General features: G+C 40.2%; 1 protein-coding gene and 1 long non-coding RNA gene across 3 annotated transcripts in view; one reads left to right on the top strand and one right to left on the bottom strand.

Annotated features, from left to right (window-relative positions):
• The window catches only part of LOC134225324 (low-density lipoprotein receptor-related protein 1), a 701179-nt gene that overhangs the window by 675697 nt on the left and 4015 nt on the right, over positions 1-21467 (top strand). For both annotated transcript variants that reach the window (XM_062705293.1, XM_062705292.1), the window contains exons 13-18: positions 3617-4006; positions 4073-5487; positions 5646-6464; positions 6529-6877; positions 6952-7110; positions 7176-7296. In XM_062705293.1, coding sequence (XP_062561277.1) covers positions 3617-4006; positions 4073-5487; positions 5646-6464; positions 6529-6877; positions 6952-7110; positions 7176-7296 — 3253 coding nt within the window. The remainder of the gene's footprint in view (positions 1-3616; positions 4007-4072; positions 5488-5645; positions 6465-6528; positions 6878-6951; positions 7111-7175; positions 7297-21467) is intronic.
• LOC134225329 (uncharacterized) lies at positions 13338-14521 on the bottom strand. The gene is made up of 3 exons (XR_009983219.1): positions 14349-14521; positions 14219-14289; positions 13338-14146 (listed from the first exon to the last, which is right to left on the bottom strand). It is a non-coding gene; the product is annotated as an uncharacterized LOC134225329 (long non-coding RNA).

Below are 21467 nucleotides of genomic sequence, written 5' to 3'. Positions count from 1 at the left end.
TTCTGTCAGAAGTCGTCGTGGGGTGATGAATTTTGGAATGTATGGCGGAAGCTCGGGATTTTTCTTCTTCACCGGCTTAGCAAGTTTAACTTCGTAGACACACTCCGCTATTTCCATCAGATGCATTCGATCGAGAACGAAATTAACATCCGAAGCAAGATTCTGAGTGAGGATGCCAATTACATCTCCCGGAAGGTAGTCGGGCATGTTCGGAGGCTCTTTTATCGACACTTCATAGACAGTTTTGACTCCTTCGCCCTCAGCCAATACCTTGTAGCTAAGAATTCCAGTTTTATAAACAGGTCCCGTACTGAATGGCTGCTTGGAGTTGCATTGCAAATGATCTGGGATCGCTTGGCCATGCTGGTAGTCACCGTTCACAGTCTCCATACAAATGGGTTTTGATATGTTGTTGTTAAATTTTATAATCAATTGGCGATCAGTTAAGTAGGATTCAAGCCATTTGAGTAGTCCCGGCTCAATTCCAGTTTTTTTTTCAATTTGAATAGAAGCATGGGTATATCTATGCGATCAAATGCTTTACTGAAGTCAGTATAAAGAGCTTCTACATGGTTTCCTTTATCCATTGCATTCAGGGTCAACAAATTCAAGAAGATTAGTTGAACTTGAACGCCTTTTAAAGAAGCCATGCTGTGCGTCTGTTATTCGGTTTTTTACTTGTTTGAATAATTTTTCTATGGCCTCAAAAAGTTTTGGAATGCAAGAGATAATGGCTATTCCACGATAATTACGTATGTCTGATTTTTTCCAGATTTGATAATGGGTATTAAAAATGAGTTTTTTTATATATTTGGGAATTTTCCTGATTCTAGTGACACATCAAATAGCCAAAATAATGGAGCGGTTAGATCCACTGCTAGGGTTTTCATAAATATAGGAGGGATTCCATCAGGACCAGGACCTTTCGAAGCATCTAAACTACGTAGAGCCTGCAAAATGTCATGGACATGAAGTTGATTCACTCCAATATCATTTGAAAAGTCTGGAAAAAATGCAAAATAGTCGCGGTCACGATCATTTTCAGAAAATGTAGAATAGGTTTCCTGGAAAAAATCTGCAAAAAGATTACAGTTCTTTTCCGAGCTATAACCCGCGATTTCGTCAAGATGCATAATTGATGGAAAGTTATTAGATTTCAGTTTAGTTTTTACGTAATTAAAGAAGTTCTTTGGACAGGACTTTATTTCGTTCTCAGTTTTTGAATTGTAATCTTCCAATGCGTTACTGATAGCGTAATTCAATTGATCGCATACGTCCAAGTAATATATTGAATTTTCATTACTGTTATGACTTTTGTAAATTTTGTGTGCCTTTTGCTATAGTAATAAGCAATAGTTGTAAGTCTGTTGGTAGTCCTTCACTGCTAGCATTGCAGTGGCGCTGGTTTTGGTGGTTCCACGAATGCATACTGTAGGTGGCAGGTCGTGCAAGTATGACAGGAACATCCGCACAATGTTCATAATTTTTGGGTCCCGTAGTCGTGCTTTTAAAAAATGTCGATCACCAGACGCAGATTGCTCTGTGAGTCTTACTATAGATGGTCGCATTGGGTCCAGCAGAGGAGGGTGCTCGATATCCATTTGAAGTCGGCTTTCACTGTTGCAAGAAAGTTGTGCTGGCTGTTGCTGTTGTTGCTGGCTTTGTGACTGTTGATAGTTTTCTGGTTGATGTTGTTCTTTTTGAATAGGTGGTTCTACTCGATATGGGTTGATAGTTTCACCCTTTCTAAAATTAATTAGTTTTGGGACCGATAGACCAGAGATAGGATGGTCGGTGGTAGCGGGTGGACCGGCAAATTTAACTTTAGCAATAGCAAGTAGTTCCTTGTCTTTACCCATGTGTCCTTCAGTATGATCTTTGACAGTTGCAGGTGGTTTGTGGCTAATAAGAACGGATTGTTGTTTTCTTCGTTTCCTTCGTTGTCTAGCCTTATCAACGGCTTTTTCTTGGAGCTTTTGCCTATTCAGCTTCTTGTCGTATGTCGACCAGTCTGGCCTCCAATACCATTTATTTCCCAGCATCCGCCAACCAGCGGAGGAAAAGTCTTTTTTCGATTGAGCTTCGTTGCTCAATTTAGAAAATTTGGCTCGACGCTCAGCAAACAGGTCCATGGTTGCATTATTGGTCGCGTCTTGCTGGGATTGTTGATTTTGTTGTTGTTGTAGTTGTTCTGATGCCTTCTGCCGTTCATTGGAGTCTTGGAAAGATTGTTGTTACTGTTCTTGTTGTTGATGTTGTTGGTGTTGATGCAGTTCTTGTTGTTGTGGAGACAGCTCAGTAGTCGAAAGGTCATATAACTCGTCTGCCAAAGTGTTGTGTAGAGGGGGTGAATTTATTTATTTCTTCTATAAGTTCGAAACAGCAGCAGAAACATGTTTCACTTCATCTAATAATTCATCCAATTTTTTTGATTTAGTGAGGACTAGGGAAGATGGCACCAGGTTGCTTCTGAGATCATTTATTAGTTGTGGAATAAGGCCCATTGAAATTGTTGTTTCCATCGCCTCCACTGCTGCTGCTGTAGCTGATTTAACCGCTTTTTCTACTATGAGGTCGTCCGGAGGAGGTGTGTCCAAAAATGCTGATAGCTTGTTTTTAATTTCTGTAGCGTATGCTCTATTGTTGTTGGTGACATTGATGACGCCCCGCTCAATGTTGGTAAGCATTGTTTCGACGTGAGCAATCGCCTCATCGTGTGTGTTGTTTAAGGTCTCAAAATTTGTGAGCACCTTATGATTTGCCACTAATATGTGTTCAAATGGCGTGCTTGACATTCCGGAAGGCCCAGCTGCAATCATCTGACTAGCCTGGTATTTAACCGATTGGTGGAAAGCAACGATTTTGAACACATCGTCTAACTTCAATGAATCCTTCTAAAGCAATTTTTCTCGTCAATCAGGTGGAGCAAGTAAAATTATTTTGTCAATCACACAGATATCCCAACTTTCTGGAAGTTACATTTGTATGCTTGTTCGCCAGCTCTTAGCATGAATTTTTCTAAATTTTCATTAGTGTCTGGTTTTTATGTCCAGAAAACATGACGCTCCATGGATTCAAGACACACCCGGTTCAGCGTTGGAAATTTTTGAAATGGAATTTTTTTCGACTTCCCTGATATACAAATGCAAAAATGGCTTTGAAACTTCGCAGTCAATATACTAAATTAAGTTGAAAACCAGAATGGGGGACTATCGAAGTTGTATTTTTCTCGTATTCCGTACGTTAAACCTAACTTCGCAAGTGGCGCGCTAGTCTACTTAGGGCCTAATTAGTAGACTAGCGCACTACTAGCGAAGTTAGGTTTGACGTACGGATTGCGAGAAAAATCCAACTTCGATAGTCCCCCATTCCGGTTTTCAACAGGACTAGCGATAACTTAATGTTCAGCTGCGATGCGGCAGTGTCACAGTGTAATGCCTATAAGAAGAAAAGGATGTAGAACATCCTCTATTCTTACAGTTTTTTCGACCTTTCACATTGTTACACAATATTTGTAGTGCGATTAAACAGAATTTTATTAGTCCAAAACTTCGGGGAACAGAAATTTTCGGCAAAAAGTTTGAATTTCCAACCTAACCGTAACTATTTTATCCAGGTGCAACAACGGCCGCTGTATCCCAACATCGTGGCGCTGCGATGGTGAGGACGACTGCCACGACGGAGAAGACGAGAAGGAAAACTGCAAACAACCGGACGTGGCCAAGTGTGAGGCTTCGTACTTCCGTTGCAACAACTCCAAATGTATTCCCGGACGGTGGCGGTGCGACTACGAGAACGATTGCGGCGATAACTCCGACGAAACAAACTGCATGATGCGCAACTGTTCGGAGTCAGAGTTCCGCTGTCGAGATGGGCACTGTATCAGAGGTATCCGGCGCTGTGATGGGGAGTACAATTGCGCCGATCACAGTGACGAGGAGGATTGCGATGTGAGCTGCAAACCGGATGAGTTCAAGTGCACGAACCACAACGTTTGTGTAAGCATGTAAGTAACAATACCAATTAGAAGATAAAAAAATACAAAAAAATAATGCGGCTCTTCAACCAACAGGAGCTTCATGTGCGATGGCGATAACGACTGCATCGATGGTTCGGACGAAGAGAATTGCGAGTGTCATGAGGACGAGTACCGTTGCGACAATGGAAAATGCATCCTCAAGAACTGGGTTTGCGATGGAATCGATGACTGTTTCGACCGCTCGGATGAGAAGTTCGAGTACTGCCAGCAAAACGGATGCAACAAACGTGCCTTCAAATGTAGCAATAGTAACTGCATCCGCAAGGGACTGGCGTGTGATAACAAGGACGATTGCGGAGATAACAGCGACGAGAAGACAAGCCTGTGTCAGAAATGTCCAAGCGGGACGTTCCGCTGTAGCAGCGATTCCAAGTGCATTCCCAGTAGTTTGCGATGCGATGGCCAATCGAATTGCATAGACGAATCCGATGAACTCGGTTGTGTGAGGATGGATTGTGGATTTGGATCTTGTAGCCAGATGTGCTTGGTTAAGAAGGGGTATTACAATTGTCAGTGTGCCGCAGGCTATCGCAAAGGACCGCTGCGCAACGATACTTGCGTTGCAACCGAAGAGGAAGGCTTGCTTCTGGTTTCGTCCGAATCGGACTTCAGAAGTATCTACCAAGGCACAACGGTGATGGGATTCCTGCAGACGAACTCTAAGAAGATTGATCGTTTTGACTACTCCATAACCAAGCATAACATAACGCTGTTCTGGGTGGACAGTCTGGACAAAAGTCTGCAGAAGGTGTACATGGACACTTCGGTCAAAGTTGAAGAAGCGGTAGAGGGTCCACACAGCGTTTACCCTAGAGCATTGCCATCACACGATCGTATAAAGACGCTTGATGGAAAACACTCGACCGTAATACTGAAAGATCAGAAGGTCATACCGCTGGCGATCGCATGCGATTGGTTGACAGAGCACATCTACGTCATTAATAAGAAGCTAAGTAACATATTTGTGATAACGTTCAACGGCACCAACCAGACGACGCTGACGGCGACAGGTAAACATCCGATCGACATTGTCGTCGATCCAGTCAATCGGGTGATGGTTTGGTCGGTCATGGAAGCGATTATTCTGTCTGGAATGGATGGCTACAAAAAGCAAAAACTAGTTCAGGCCAATATCGAGTGGGCGTCCGGACTGGCCATCGATCAAACCACCAACCGTCTCTACTGGGCAGACTACCGCAAGAGTACGATCGAGACGTGTCTGCTAATGACCGGGGGCGATCGTCACGTCATCCGTGAGCTGTACGACTACACGAAACCAAAGCTACTGGACTTGTTCGAGGATAGCATCTATGTGATATTGTACAATCAAAGTATCCTCAAGTTGAACAAGTTCGGGCGGGACAACGGTACGGAGGTGTTCCAAGGCACGCGAGGATACAGATCATCTGATCTGCATTACATACATCCGTTGAAGCATAACCGAAAAGGTAAGTGGATAATAAATTTAATAAATTACCCAATTTTCCAAAGGTTTTCGTGTTTTTTTTATATCAAATTACTACTACGCTTGAATATTGGAATGCTCATCAAATTTAAAGGTTCGTTCAGATATTCTATTAACTCGAGTACTTTTTTCCTTCAACAGTTTCCAACCCTTGCACCATGTACCCCTGCCACGAATCGGCCGTCTGTCTCCTCTCGATCGAAGAACCTTTGGGTCGGCATTGCCTCTGCCCAGACAACCATAAGATCGTCAATCAAACGTCCCCGGTAGTACAGTGCGCCAAGGAATCACCCATGGAGTGTAAGCTTCCGTGCATCTTCGGCAAGTGCGTCATCGAAAACGGCCAGCAACGGTGCCAGTGTTCTGGTCTGTTCGACGGCAAGTATTGCGAGCACTACACCTGTTCCCAGTACTGCAAAAACCGAGGCGAATGCTACATCTTGAACGACGTGCGCAAATGTTTCTGTTTGCCGCAGTGGACCGGAGATCGGTGCGACATCTCTACGGAAGCGTGCTTGCAGCACTGCCACAATGGAGGAAATTGTTCCATCTCGAACAATGGCAGTCTGTCGTGCAGTTGTCCGGAGGACTACAGCGGACCGCAGTGCGAACATTGTTCCAACTTCAAGTGCGAGAATGGTGGAATTTGTAGGAAAACTGCCACTGATAGAGATCAATGCGAGTGTCCGGATGGATTCAGTGGTCGCAGTTGCGAGGTCAATAACTGCGCCAATTATTGCCACAATGGAGGTGGATGCGTTATCGAAAAAGGATACCCCAAATGCAGCTGTCCGGACGGCTCGTACGGAGATCGTTGCGAGAATCAAAACTGTAAGGAACTATGCCGGAATGGTGGCTTCTGCATGACCGGTCCAAAGCCGTTCTGTAGCTGTCGGAAGGGTTACGAGGGACAGTTTTGTGAGATCGATCTCTGCGACAGCAGCGACAATCGACCTGAATGTAAGTACAGTTGGTTTTCTGAAAATCATATCGCACCATTGATCACTATTTTACACCATTACAGATTGTCCGCCGATGCGTCCAACGCCGAGTCCGCTACCGACTCCGTGTGAGCATTACATCTGCAGCAACACCGGTCACTGTTTGGAGGTGCGCGGTGAACCGATCTGCAACTGTACCAATCAGTATGGTGGCAAGCACTGCGAAATGTACGTCGGTTACAACAATCCGTGCATAAACTACTGCAAGAACAGCGGCATCTGCCAGTTGGATGTGTACTCGGCGTGGAACGTGACGTACGTTCCCTCGTGCGTGTGTGTCGGAGAATGGAGCGGAACACAATGTGAGCGGCCACCGAACTGCATCGACGATTGCGGTACCTGTGTGGCCGGCAGCTCCATCAACGAGTGCATGTAAGATCACTTTTAAATTAGTTCGTTACAGCAATTGATCGATAACACATGGTTTGTTGAAATTTGTCGAACAGGTGCGAGGATGGTTCGCTCAGCATTTGCCTGAAGGAAATTGCCGTTGCCGAATTGGAGGGTCGAGAACGAGCCGGTTACACGCTGTCAATTTTAGCGATCGTGCTATTTGTGATACTGATAGCGGTGGCCGGATTTGGAGGAGCGCTCTACGGGCTTAAGTATGTTGCCGATTATTGCTGATGATATCAACACATGACCAATAATATGTTTTATTGATTCACAGGAAACGTAGAGGCGGGCTTCCATTTTCACACGCCCGGCTTACGGAGAACGTGGAGATTACCAATCCCATGTATCTGGGCGATGTGGAAGAAGTGCCCTCATTTGTACACGAGGACGATAAGGTGAGTGGCGATTTTGATCGCATATTTGTAACTTTTGTAATCGCTTGTCGGCTTTTTAGATAAGATCGGGTAAAATCAATCCAATATTTAAAATTACATTTCTGTGATTGTTTTTAGAACATGTTTGTAAAGGAAAGCGTGGGCTTCATACACACTTATCGAAGAATGAATAATGATCTTAATTTTACAGCACTTGAATATTGTTCAACCATGTACTTTGTGTGCGAATATTTATTTTTCTAAATTAATGTTCAGGAACAGTTATTCTTGCGAACAATTCCTAAAAACTTGTCCGTTTTCAAGAGAACTGGCCCTTGTCCTGGCCCTGGTTCTTTATATCACCGAAAAAAATTACCCGAAAATTTAATTATTGATAGTATTAGCGAGTCCGTTTTCCCTTCAACAGTGTCCAACCTTTGCACCATGTACCCCTACCACGAATCGGCCATCTGTCTCCTATCAATCGATGGGTTGGCATTGGACACTGTTTGTATGAATATTCATAAATTGGTTATCTGTGATCTCTCTGAAGCATTTCCTGAAGGCAATTCTGGACAAATGCAAGATGTTTTCTTCGTAAATTCCTTTAAGAATTTCTTATAAAATTCCTTTAGGAATTCTTTCCTTTTGTAAAACCATACAAAATACCTGGATTCTATCCGAAGAATTGGAAGAATTCTTCATGAAATTTACTGAATTGAAGAAAGGAATAGTTTCTGATGGGATTCCTAAAGGAATTTCCGAAGGAGTACTTAAAGGACTTTTCGAAGGAATTTCTGATTTTTTTTCTCGAAGGAATATCGGAAAAAAGCTTATGTAGGCATATTCAAGAAAATGTTTGAAGAACTTTTTGATGAAAATTTCAACGGAATAGACAAAGGTTCCCTAAAGGGATTTCCGAAGAAATTCCAAAAATTATTTTGGAAGGATTCTCTAAAAGAATTCTCGAAGGTAAAATTTTTAATAGAGTTTTCGAAGTATTGGTGTTTCCGAAAAAAATCTAAAAGAATTTCTTAAGAAATGTTTAAAGGAACTCCGAATTTCCATAAGAATGTTGTATGTAAATTATGAAAAAAAATTGGTTGATTGGAAAAATGCTTAATTTTCGAAGCACTTTTTAAAAGAATTGCTGAAAAAATTTCAGAGGAATGTTTTAAGTAATTCTATAATGAATATTCCGGAGGATGTACTGGAAAATTTGCTGGCGAATGGTCTGGAATTTCTGGAGATTTTTTATGAATTTCTGAAAGAACTTCTAAAGAAATACCTCATTTCTTCAACTTCTTAAGGAGCTCCTAAAAGAAATTCTAACGAATTTCTAAACTAATTTCTGAAGAATTTTCCACGCGAATTTTCTGAGCCGGAAGATTCCTCTAAGGATTTTTGAAGGGATTTCTGAACAAATTCCAAAATATTTTCCACAGGTATTTCTAAAGGAGCTTCGAAGGTATTCCAGAAGAAATTTGTAAATGAGTTTCTAAATGAATGATTTAAAGAATTTCCGAAATAATTTCAGGAGGAAATTTTAAATTCCGAAGAAATTCCTGAGGTAAATTCTGAAGCAATTCTTCAAATTTCTTCTTTTTCAATTTTTGAAGCACCGGAGAAATTTGGAAAATAGACTCAGAATAGAAAATAGAATAGATAAGATGATGCCATTCCTACAAGAATGATCATGACAATTTATTAAATTATTTCGGAATGAGTAGCAAAATCAGAATAATTACGTTACGTGTATACGTTATACCGGGGGAAAATGTACGCTATATCAAAGATTACCTGTATCGCGCATGAACGATTGTTTTTGCTGTTTTTTTTTCTCAAAAATATGCCTAGCACTATTTTAGAGATGACGAATAATGAATGTAGACAACATTCTTGCTGATGTTCTAGGTTCTCCAACGCATTCTGGATTTCAGAGCCTAGATCTACCACGTCAATTACGCTATAGCAACCCATGGTGTCCATGCATCCCTCCAAATCATTCTAGAGTTCAGACGAATTGGTCTACCAAGGCACCTGGCCTCAATACAAAGTCAATAGCAACCCACAGTGTCCATACAGGACCTTAGAGGTCATGTGCATAATTTACGATTTAGAGATATCTAAACCTGATATTTTTGGAGTCTTCAGTAGCCTTGCGAGCAAAGGCGAATTCGATTCTCGGTCCGGTCTACACACTCAACTAATTTCACCGTATTCGGTAAAATTTACCGAAATCTCAACAGCAGAACTGTTCGGTAATTTATTTTACAGATTTTTTGTAATTTGTTCCATTGCTCAAGTGTCAAAATCACCGAAAATCAGTTAAATTATTTACCGAACAGTTCTGCTGTTGAGATTTCGGTAAAATTTTACCGAATTCGGCGATTTATTTTAAGTGTGTAGGATGTTTTCGGGTTTGAAACATAAAATTCTCCCACTAGATTCGGCCCTGGATGGCCCATTTACGTTTTAGCTAGATTCAGCCAGCTGCCATTGTAGCAAGGAAGTGCTACAATGATATAACAATAGTGGAGTCCAGTTCATCCCAAAAAATCTGAATCCATCAAACTGTCCTCAGTTCCATCCAATAGAGAAATTTTGGGCTATAATTAAGCAGAAATGAATCGCTTTCTTTAAGCGTGCTTACAGCGGCACAATAGGAGTTAACTTTCTGAAATGAGTATGGCGAAATGCATCTAAGGTTCGATTGCTCAAAATAAAGCAGCTTTATCGAAAAAATATTTGGTTGGTGTAGTAGCGGACACCTTCCTACATTACCGGCTCCAAATAGTTTTTCATGAAATGTTTCTAATGTTGAGAAAACCCGCGTTAGATGTCTTTCGCCATACAAATTCCTGGTGGTTAACTCATGCTGGCTATTTTGCGCATATGCGATAGCGCCTGGATGCTGGCAGCGGCGGGTAGAAAACCAGCCACTGCCAATAATTCATTGAAGACAAAAGGAGCAGTTATCAGTGATATTAGCCAAATGAAGAATCGGTGGATTCAGCTAGTCAAAGTTATGACTAAAGGTGTTGGCTGGATGAGAAGCGGCATCGACAGAAAAGGACGAGTCTTTCTTCAAAATAACGATGCATAATTCAATTCAGTTTATTTATATAGAATAAAATAATATAAGCTTTGTTCCATTTTAAACCTCTCCCGCCCATGGTGTCTGTGGAGCACCATCAAATTTTGCACCTTCTAACCTTCATCGAATTGTTTCAACAACAAAAAGCAATGTTTGGCACATTTTTATAGTTCCATTAGACTGCAAATATAATCAATTTTAAGTACAAATAGTTGAACTATTGAAAACAATCAATGAATCGCCTGCTTTGAGCGTGCTTACAGCGGCACATTAGGAGTTAACTTTCTGAAATCAGTATGGCGAAAGGCATCTAAGGTTCGATTTCTCAAAATTAAGCACCTTCATCAAAAAAATATTTGGTAGGCGTAGTAGCGGACACCTTCCTACATAACCGGTACCAAATAGTTTTTCATGAAACGTTTCTAATTTTGAGAAAACCCGCGTTAGATGTCTTTCGCCATACAAATTTCTGGTGGTTAACTCTTGCTGGCTATTTTGCGCGTATACTATAGCGCCTGGATGTGACAGCGGCGGGTAGAAAATCAGCCACTGCCAATAATTCATTAACTATGGATTTAAAATCAAAAACTTTTTTTTTCGTTATCCACTAATTTTAGTTATGCCAAAAAACTTTTGTTCTAGCATTTTTGTCAAAGATGATTCCTTCCTATTGAAATCTTTGAAAAAAGTCGTGGTAGAATTTAGGTTAAGAAAGTTTTTAGATTTGATTTGAAATATGATCAATGCGCACAGTCATGCGCGTCAATTTGAACACAAATTAAATAATTGATTATTTTATTAACTTGAGCAACCCTAAGGAAGCGAAGGGACTGTTTTATGATAGCGCGCATTATCCAGTCAGAACAAAAACTAAATTGCGACAGTGAGGAGGTGCAAGTACTTAAGAAAATAATTAATTTATAACATTCTGTCACCGAATTAGTGAGTAATATTTAATTTATGTGATTTGTTAATTTGAAATAAATCTATTTTAAAGCTTTGTAGCTGACCCTAGACATAAACATGTGTCTCACTGTGTCTGCAGAAAAAATCGGGTCCATCGGCACCTTCTGCAATCGCAACAATTGATATAGTTTTAAAAATAGATGACAGTTTGTATCAACTGTTCTGCTTTCTTCACAAGGATTTCCGAAATGTGTGATGGAGTCATGGTAAGATGCAGGACTTTCAAGCGATGGCACGTTATTCAAATCTGGCCTGCGGAGATTTTTTTTTTATTTTCTTAGTTTTACAATCAAAATATTGTGCACGTCAAATGGAAGTGATGGTGATTTGAAAAGGTCAGCTATTAATATTGATTATAGATAGTAGAATCTATAGATGAGCGAAAGCATGGCTGAGTCGATTTTTTTGCCCGTGCACACGCGCATATGACGTCACAGCCCTTAAGGTTTCCATTGAAATCGTGACGTCATGCTCGTTTGGAGACACGTTTGACAGTTCATTTGGAGACAGTGGATTTATCTTCGCTCATCTATATATTCCACTATCTATAATATTGATTGGATTCTAAAGTAGTGCAAATTCAAATGTAAAACAATTCTCACGGACGTGCATATTTTTTACCGTGTCATTTTTAGCGGAATACTTTTAAGAATGTTTACTACTGGATTGGTAGTTCGAGATCCGAACTACTGTAGTCAATACTCTGGAGAATCTGCCGAAAATGTATATTAAGAAATGTCAAAGGGTCGTTTTGCTCCGGGTGTGCATATTACCACAGTTTCTTTTATTCCAGCTTTGCTGCATCGCAGCATGCGTGAAATAATAAAAATGACAATTGTGCGTTGCTTTCGTTTCGAACGGTGTGGTGCACTTTTTACAATGTTATGGAAATGCTAATATTCACTCTGAAAAATCTTCACGTCATATTTACCTGAAAACAAATGTGGTTCTCATCCACCATACTTTTCACGTAAGAGTGACCTGAATGACATGTAACCTGATCAAAGTTTTGCTTCGTTGAGTTACGTGATTTATCCGGTGAATCTGACTGGATTTTCCAGTACTAATGACGTGAAGTTTGAGAGTAGTTACGTGTTTGATCAGATGAACCTTACGTGAATTTTACGTACCGGTTACGTGAACTTTTAGTGAAAGCTACATGAAATTAATACAAAATAAGTTAGTGACGTCCGCAGCCGTAAAACGGAGACCTCTTCGCATGTTGATGTGTTGAAATGCATTTGATGCAGAACGATGTTTTTATCATTAGACAGAGAATGCTGTCATTCTGCCATTACGCTTCGAAGTTATCGCTAAAACACTGTTGGAGAACAAATCAAAGTTACTGACGAATATCGAATGGAATTTATCAGATTTGTTGAGAAATGATGAAACTATTCTTTCTCGGCAATTGCTGCTATTTCCGCTGTAAAATCATTCAAAAAGTAGTCCACCCTTGGAAGACTAAAATCTGGAATAACATTTCAAATTAACGCTATCGAAAAACTGTAATTTCTATCTTCATGTAGCTTCGTCTTCTTCCATATCACTACGAATCTTATAAATTTCATCCGACTTCCGTGGATATTTTTTTCAAAATCCCCGCCTAGTTGCACCTGAAATATCGCTTACTTCTGCGAAGCCTAAATATGTTTAGGTTATGTGTCATTCATTCGTATGTGAGTGTCTAGTCAATCTCACGTGAAAAGTATGGTGGATGAGAACCATATTTGTTTTCAGGTAAATCTGACGTGAAGTTTGTTTACAATGCTGTTTTTCCGCAAATACCGAAGCTGCAATCTATAACTCCTTTGTAACGTTCCTTGTTCCAAATGCGAATAGGAAACTCCCAGGGTCGTTTTATGCGAATTGTTTACATTTCGATACAGGGAAGGGTCAGCATAATCACAACATAATTTCAGATGAACTCTCGAGGTTCATTTACCAGGGTTGAAATCAACTTGCTAGCTCGATCTTACCTTTTCTACCCTCTGAAAGATTTCAGAAAACGAGGGGTGGGAAACTTTTGTTTTAAAAAGTTTGCATCGAATATAGGGCGATATTAATTAAATAATGTGATTTCTAAGATCATCAAATTTCTTTTTCTAATAGAAAGCTAGGTGGTTTTATGTAAACGATTGTTGTACAAACATCATGCTATTTATTTAGCTTACTTTTGGGTACCTAGCTAGATTTGCCTAACCTCGTGATCACGATTTACGTAACTGCCTATTGCACAAAATTTAGGTTTAATTAATAATACCAGCGCGACTTACGGTTTATCTGGATGCTGTGGATCGGTGGCTCACTTACGGTGATGGTGGGGAACCCCTGGATCGATCGGCTACACATAAAAGTCGCCCGAATGAACCAATAGTGATTGGCCAATCAACCGACTTGACGGTGGAGCGACGGTGGAGAACCTCTGGTTTGAAGCGCAACAATTATTTCCTCTTTCGCTACGTGGGGGAAGACCGGGTCTATTATCGCCGGGGCCCGATTCACTTCCAAGATATTCCAGCGATTGATTCGGCCTGTCGATTCAAGATGGCGTCTCCAACAATGGCGTCGAACTCCGGATCAGAATGGTCTAACAAAAGTCCCAAAAACGTGGTTGGACAATGGTGATGTCGAGGATCCCTCTTCTGCTATTTACCCCAAAGGAGTACCAGCAGGGAAGATTTCTGGCTCAGGGATTTGATTTGTTCTGGAAAATTCCAAAATAGATGCAAGTTGGGCGTTTGGGACCAGTTTCTCCCGAAAATCCAGACGACTGGCCTAAACAAATGGAAAAAGGCCTCGTTAGGCCTGTTCAGGTTGATATTAGTGACCTGATAAGATTTCATTCGACAACTTTTACAATCATTTTGATCCATTTACCTTTTTCCACTAGGTTCAGTGGCACGCAATTCCCTTGGAATGCGAACCGCTTTTATTAGCCACACAGCACCCTGTATATAGTACATTTATTTTAGGTTAAGTTTCTCTAACACTATTAACATTTCTTTACCTTTAATAATTTACTAACTGCACTACTAACACTTTATTTTAAGCTTTTTAACAATTGGCTTTTAAGGAACAACTATAACTAAAAGAATTAGAAACAAGAATTACTCAAAAATCACACATGCTTTTTATACAATTTTCACTACCTCGACTTTTTACACGCGCCGCGCACTTCTAACTTTCTTGAAGTCTTGAGCCAGAAAGAAAGAATTAGTTCAATCATGCTAGCAAGAAGTCTATATTTAATAAGTATTGGTAATTCATTTGTATTGAATAATGATTTTGACAGCCCCTCTAGTGTCCATATCGAAAACCATATTGATTTTATGAACTGAAATTCCCATATACGGTTTACCTTAAATTTGTTTCGAAAATGAACTCCCGCGACCTCAGACATAGATGGCAGCACCTATCCCATTAGACCAGTGGCGTATAAAGGAGGTCGCCCAAATTCCCGCATTTGGTGGAGCCAATGCGATAATTTTGAAACCATCGGTTACAAATCACACGAACACAATCTCACTTAAATTGTTTACGAGTACATACAAACATATTCACCATGATTTTTAGTACAAGTTACGTGAATTTCAGGTGAACATTACTAACATCACGTAACAATCGTCGTTTGTTCAAGACAGATCAGTTACGTGATTTTTCACGTGAATATGACGTGATGATTTTTTAGAGTGTTATTTTACAAACTTGGACGTGCATGTTTATAAAAGAATTAGAGGCGAAAGTATAGATTAGATAGTTCAGTTAGGATACGACAGGTGTGAAGAATATTTTATAGAAGTGGATTTGAAAGCGGGTGGAAGGAAGTATTTGTGATGATATAAATATCATGACATTCCTGTAAGGAATATGAGAAGACCTCAGACATAACAAAATCTATATACAGTCGACTATCTACATCTCGATGTTCTATATCTCGATATCTCACCCTATGTCGATGGTATCCTCAGTCCCTTCAACTTACATACATTTGGGCTTTCTACATCTCGATAACCTCCCTATCTCGATATCTCTCTATCTCGATGTGTTCTGATCATATTTTGTTCAGGATTCACTCTCCTTATGTCGACATGTTCAAATTTTTAGGATACTAAACCATCTTTGGACAATAACAAACATATCAACAACAGGAAACGACATTCGATTTGTTATCGGTTTTTACAGCAACGAGCTTTTTCGGATCTAGTACCCTTTTCAATTTTCCTTCCATTCCTCGATCTCTCCTTATCTCGATGGTCCCTTGAATATCGAGATGTGGAGAGACGACTGTAATAACAATATCATAATAATAATAGTAATAAAAAAAAACTATGCTCATCCTAATGAAAAATTGCAGTCAATTTGAATGAATAGCAGGCGTATGAAAATGTTCGTTTGAAAGCTCTAGATAAAAATCAGTTACTGGTCAAATTTTTGTTCGAAAAGACACTATAATTTTTAGGAGAATCATCAATTCTCTACAATAGCGTCGTCGGTAAAATATATAATTAAAATTAATTTGTATTATTGTGATCAAAGATTAGGTCATTGCCAAATGGTTTCTGATGGACAAAGGCAGACAACCATAACATAATTGAACTCTAACTAGGCTGACCAGATCATTTCGGTGGAAAAACGGGACAAACACACTTGCAAAACGGGACATGTCAAAAACCTTGTGACAAAATTCAAGAGCTGTGGAAATTTCAAAATGTATGGCCTAATTTTAATATTCCGTGTAAGAAGTTAGGGAAAAGTTTCAGAGCAAATTTTTCATCACCATAACTTTCTATTAAGTACTTCAACCAACATTCTAAGTAATAAGTTAGTTGTGGAAAAATACTGAGCTACAAATATTTTACTCTTCAAAGAGGCGCGGACAGAAAACACGAAGCAACAAAACGCATTTTTCAATATTTTCAAAAATTAGTGGAATTTTTAAACTTTATTTTAATTCACTCTTAAACATGCAGTAAGGTCTAAGGACTTTATTACTGACCAATATCAAAAACTTTTCCAATTCTGAACAATTGAAAATAACTAAAAAATAGTCAAAGTATCCTTCCTGAAGGCTGGTTTACAATTCGGAAAACGTGTCACGGGAGTTGGTCCCCCATGCATTTTGCATTTTTCAAGGGGTTCGTTTTCATAGCCCAAATCTACTAAATCCCGTCCCTTTAAAAATGCATGGGGAACCGAATCCCGTGACACGTTTTCCGAACTGTAAACCAGCCTTTAAAGCCAGTGTGGGCATCAGAGAGAAAAAAATAATGAGGAAAAATGTCAAAAGACAAATTCGAAAAGAGTAATAAGGGTGAGTTTATTGATTTCCCGTGGGAAATGATCTGGGAAATTAATCTGTAAACTAGCCTTAAAATACGTATGGACCAAAATTCGACGAAATTTTCGCTCGGTTTGAAACTGCCTTAAACTCAATTTTGTCCAGCTGATATAAATTTATTTTTATAATAAATTATATAAATTAAATATATATTTTATATAAAATTAAACTTATAAATTATTTTATAAATATTTTTTCATGACGTTTTTTTACAGTGGATGAATTCAAAATATTCAGAATTATTCAGAAACACTCTGAAAAATCTTCACGTCATGTTTACCTGAAAACAAATGTGGTTCTCATCCACCATACTTTTCACGTAGGAGTGACCTGAATGGCATGTAACCTGAACAAAACTTAGCTTAGGTGAGTTACGTGATTTATCAAGTGAATCTGACTGGATTTTCCAGTACTAATGACGTGAAGTTTGAGAGTAGTTACGTGTTTGATCAGATGAACCTTACGTGAATTCTACGTACCGGTTACGTGAACTTTTAGTGAAAGCTACATGATATCAGGTATGCTTTGAAATATATTACAAAATTGTTTTGTTTTAAATGAATGCAAAATAAATTAGTAACTGCCAGCAGCCGTAAATAGGAAACCTCTTCGCGTTGCTGATGTGCTTGATGCGGTGAAATGCATTTGCTGCTGTCGAATGAAATTTATCAGATTTGAACAGAAATGTTGAAACTAGATTCTTTCTCAAAAATTGCAGCTATTTCCGATGTTGAACCAATCAAAAAGTAGTCCATCCTTGGACGTTAAAATCTGAAATAAAAATTTTATGCCAACGCTACCGAAAAACTGTAGTTCTAGACTTCATGTAGCTTAAACTTCTTCCAAATCACTTTTCTACGAATCTTCTAAATTTCATGAGACTTCCGTTGATATTTTTTCAAGGAGTGAACTGCAGGTTCGGAAAATTCTCGCCTAGTTGCACCTAAAATATCCCTTACCTCTGCGAAGCCTAACTATGTTTAGGTTATGTATCATTCATTCTTACGTGATTGTCAAGTCACTTCCACGTGAAATGTATGGTGGATGATAACCACGTTTGTTTTCAGGTAAATCTGACGTGAAGATTGTTTACAATGCTGGTTTTCCGTAAATGCCGAAGCTGCAATCACACTAACACAATCTCACTTAAGTTGTTTACGAGTACATACAAACATATTCACCAAGATTTTTAGTAAAAGTTACGTGAATTTCAGGTGAGCATTACTAACGTCACGTAACAATCGTCGTTTGTTCAAGACAGTTCAGTTACGTGATTTTTCACGTGAATATGACGTGATGATTATTTAGAGTGAATGATTCTTAATGTTTCGAAAAGAACCAAACGAATAAAAAATATGTGGTAAAGCAGATTTGCAACAAATAGAATAACCCTACTTCGCAAGATTTAAAAAAAATCAATCCACTAATAAAATTGGCAATGAAAAAACGGGACAAATTGAGGATTTTTTAGATTACGACGGGACAGCACATTAATGTCTAAAAAACGGGACTGTCCCGTTAAATACGGTACGTATGGTCAGCCTAACTCTAACGGACATGAGCAGAGATCCTAAAAAAAAAATTCTAAAGACCCGATGGACGATGCCAAACTGCCGTATGAAGAGGGAGGGAAGAGTATCAGTATGGAAGATGATATCTCTCCACTGGTTCCACTGGCTTCAACGACCTTTGCTTAACCCACACATTGGTTGCTTGAGAGTCTTCCGGGGGATTCCCGGGCTTGGACCACAGCACCAGTTACTGCCAACGATCTGGAAAATTCCCTTCATCCAGACGTCGTTGGAAGCAACGACGAGAAGGATTATCAAGAATCGCATGTCCGGACTGGGCATCCTTGTGGTTCTATTGGGGGTATAATTAACTAACGGGTGGCAACTAAAAAATTGGAATGACTTCAATACTTTTCTATCTGAATAATAATACTTTCACAGAAATATGACTTTAGGTGAAGGAATCTTTAGAATAACTTCTTAGGATCGTCGCACACACACATTTGCTCCAACATTGCTGACAAAATGCCATCGAAACAGCAAGTACTGTGGCGTGCCTTGTAAATTTTTCAAGCAAACAAAGATCATGGGAAAAGTACACGGTCGAACATTTTAAGTGTGAAAATGTTTCAAAAACTGTCATAGCATGCTTCGTTCTACTGAGCTCCATTGTATACAAAGGTGATTGAAAGGCCAAAGACACGGAGCAACTCATAAGCAGGATCAGAAGCAGCATTCTGGAAATCGATATGGAAGATCCGTACAGCGGTCTTGTGATACCAGCAATACTAAGCCGCGTCGCAAGGCGAACCACGGACCAAATGCTAATGTTCATTAGTGATTAGTCTAATTTTGAAGACTAAGGACAACTCTTTGTATAACATATATCAGATTGAACTGTACTTCTTGGTAGTTTTTTTCCCAAGCCATTCTATTTATTCCACTTTTTTAGTTGCCACCCGTTATAAACCGTACTTTCTGATGGTCGCTAAAGGTATACCCCTCATGAACCCTCAATTCAGGGTCTGTCAGCCATCCCGCGCTGCAGAAGGTCACATCGATACATGACTCTCCTCTCCAACCTCTGAACGTGGATACCTGTCCCTTGTTCAACAGGACAACGTTAAGTCTCGCTAACGACTCTGGCGTTAGTGAACCGGGATCCTCAGTCCACTGCCCACACATTTAAGTCACCTGCTACTACTAATGATTTCAGGCGCACTAGGCCTACAAGACTATCTAATATCCTAGTGTACTGCTGTGTATTCCATCTAAACGGACAATAGAAGCTACAAAAGTAAACACCGTTTACTTTGGCTATTACGAAACTCTCTTCGCCAGGAGATGAAACTATTACCTGGATTACCCGTATGTCCAGATTGACACTGTTCTGGATTTGTCCGCAACCCAACTTGCGTTTCCAGCAGGATACAATTCGGATCCGATAGCAGGGGATGGGTGTTTGTTGTCCACGACAGGAGCGAAGATTAAACACTTCCATGCTGCCTGATAGGTGTGAGCCTTGTATCCTTCAGCTGCACGCCTCCGGCATAGCCTACTTCGATCTGGACCGTTGCAGTCATATGACTTTTGTCCAAAATCGAAGCATTAAGGCAGGCCTGCTCATCGGACATACCGACCAACTCATCTTCAACTTGGCCGTATCCAGCAACTTCATGACATCAGCCAAGTGTACTTGGAATCTGGCAACCTGCATTTCCGCTCGACCCTTCTTTAACCAAATCTAGGATTTCGACGCCACACTAATCTCTTAATGCAGGCAGCAGGTCTCCGACACCCAACACCTCTTCTGTCAACTTTTCATGCGCAGCACTTTTCTGCGCAGCATCCCGCTTCAGGACAGGAATCATCTCATCCTTTTGCGTTCTGCGGATGCAGTTGACATTCTTATCCATGCGTCTTCGAAATTCTGCAGTCTGGCGCTCCGCCAGCAGTTTTTTTCTAAGTAAAGAGCCGAGTCTTCAATTCGGCCTGCGCTGCGTAACATGGCTCGCTTCCAACTCCTTCTGTTCAGTAAGTAGGTGGATCTTTCGTTCCGCCTCCTTACTGGCCCCTAGCAGCGACCTCCATTCCTGCTTTACCTCTACAACGATGTTGCCGAGTGACCTCCGCCCTTCTGGTCGCTGGTGATAGCCTAGTAATCTAGACCAACATTTGAAAAGGGCGTAACAGCCAAAATTTATTCCTTCTGATTCTTCGTCTACATATATGGCTCTATATGTGGACGAAAAATCAGAAGGAAATAATTGTGGATGTTACGCCCTTTTCAATTGTTGGTCTATAGTTAATGACCTTGGTTAGAGTGGCGCCATCCATGTCGATCTCGTATCTCACCACGTTCCACTCTGTCGTTCGACCGATTAGGGCAACTTCGTCTGTCAAAAGGATCAACCTTGTTGTCAAACGGTTCACCAGCTTTACTTGATTTTTTGAAATGATAAAACTTCATAGCGATTGGGTCCCCCTTGCAGATGTCGGCGAATCCCACTGAACTAGTCGCCTTTGTGGTACCATAGTTATCTATGCTTGTCGAGGTAGCAGAGAGGCCTGCGAGGGTTTACACTTGCGTGACCAGACCTAGATCAGCGATAGTCAGGAATAATCATCCCACCACACAGTTGGTCTGGGTGGCAGGATTGGACGGCGTGCTACAAGGCCCGCCACGGGTTTATGGGACGGAAGACAGCCCAGCCATATAAGGTTTTACATCAAATAAACTTAACCTCAAAAACTCAATCGAATGAACTCAATTTGACATTTATCAGTGGTAGGTTCATGATGTTCATCCTATCTCCCGCAGCAAGCGGATGAACCTTTGTTTATATACAAACCACCGATACCTGTCAAATATGGAAGAAATTCACCAGGACGCAGCCGTGGCTACATACGTGTGACGTCACACTGTATGGTTTCACAGTGTGACGTCACACGTATGTAGCCACGGCTGCGTCCTGGTGAATTTCTTCCATATTTGACAGGTATCGGTGGTTTGTATATAAAAAAAGGTTCATCCGCTTGCTGCGGGAGATAGGATGAACCTCATGAACCTACCACCGATAAATGTCAAATTGAGTTCATTCGATTGAGTTTTTGAGGTTATGTTTATTTGATGTAAAACCTTATTAGCCCACTCGCCGTTTCAGGTCAGTGTAACTAGAGATGTCGTAAAATTCCGATAATCGATTAGTAACTAATCGATTACTCTCGATCCTCGTCGATTACTGAATCGATTAATCATTGGATAGTAATCGATACA

The sequence above is a fragment of the Armigeres subalbatus genome, chromosome 3 (assembly GCF_024139115.2).
Source record: "Armigeres subalbatus isolate Guangzhou_Male chromosome 3, GZ_Asu_2, whole genome shotgun sequence".
Taxonomy (NCBI): domain Eukaryota; kingdom Metazoa; phylum Arthropoda; class Insecta; order Diptera; family Culicidae; genus Armigeres; species Armigeres subalbatus.
Note: the sequence above shows the minus strand (reverse complement) of the source record. Positions and strands in the feature narration are given on the sequence as shown.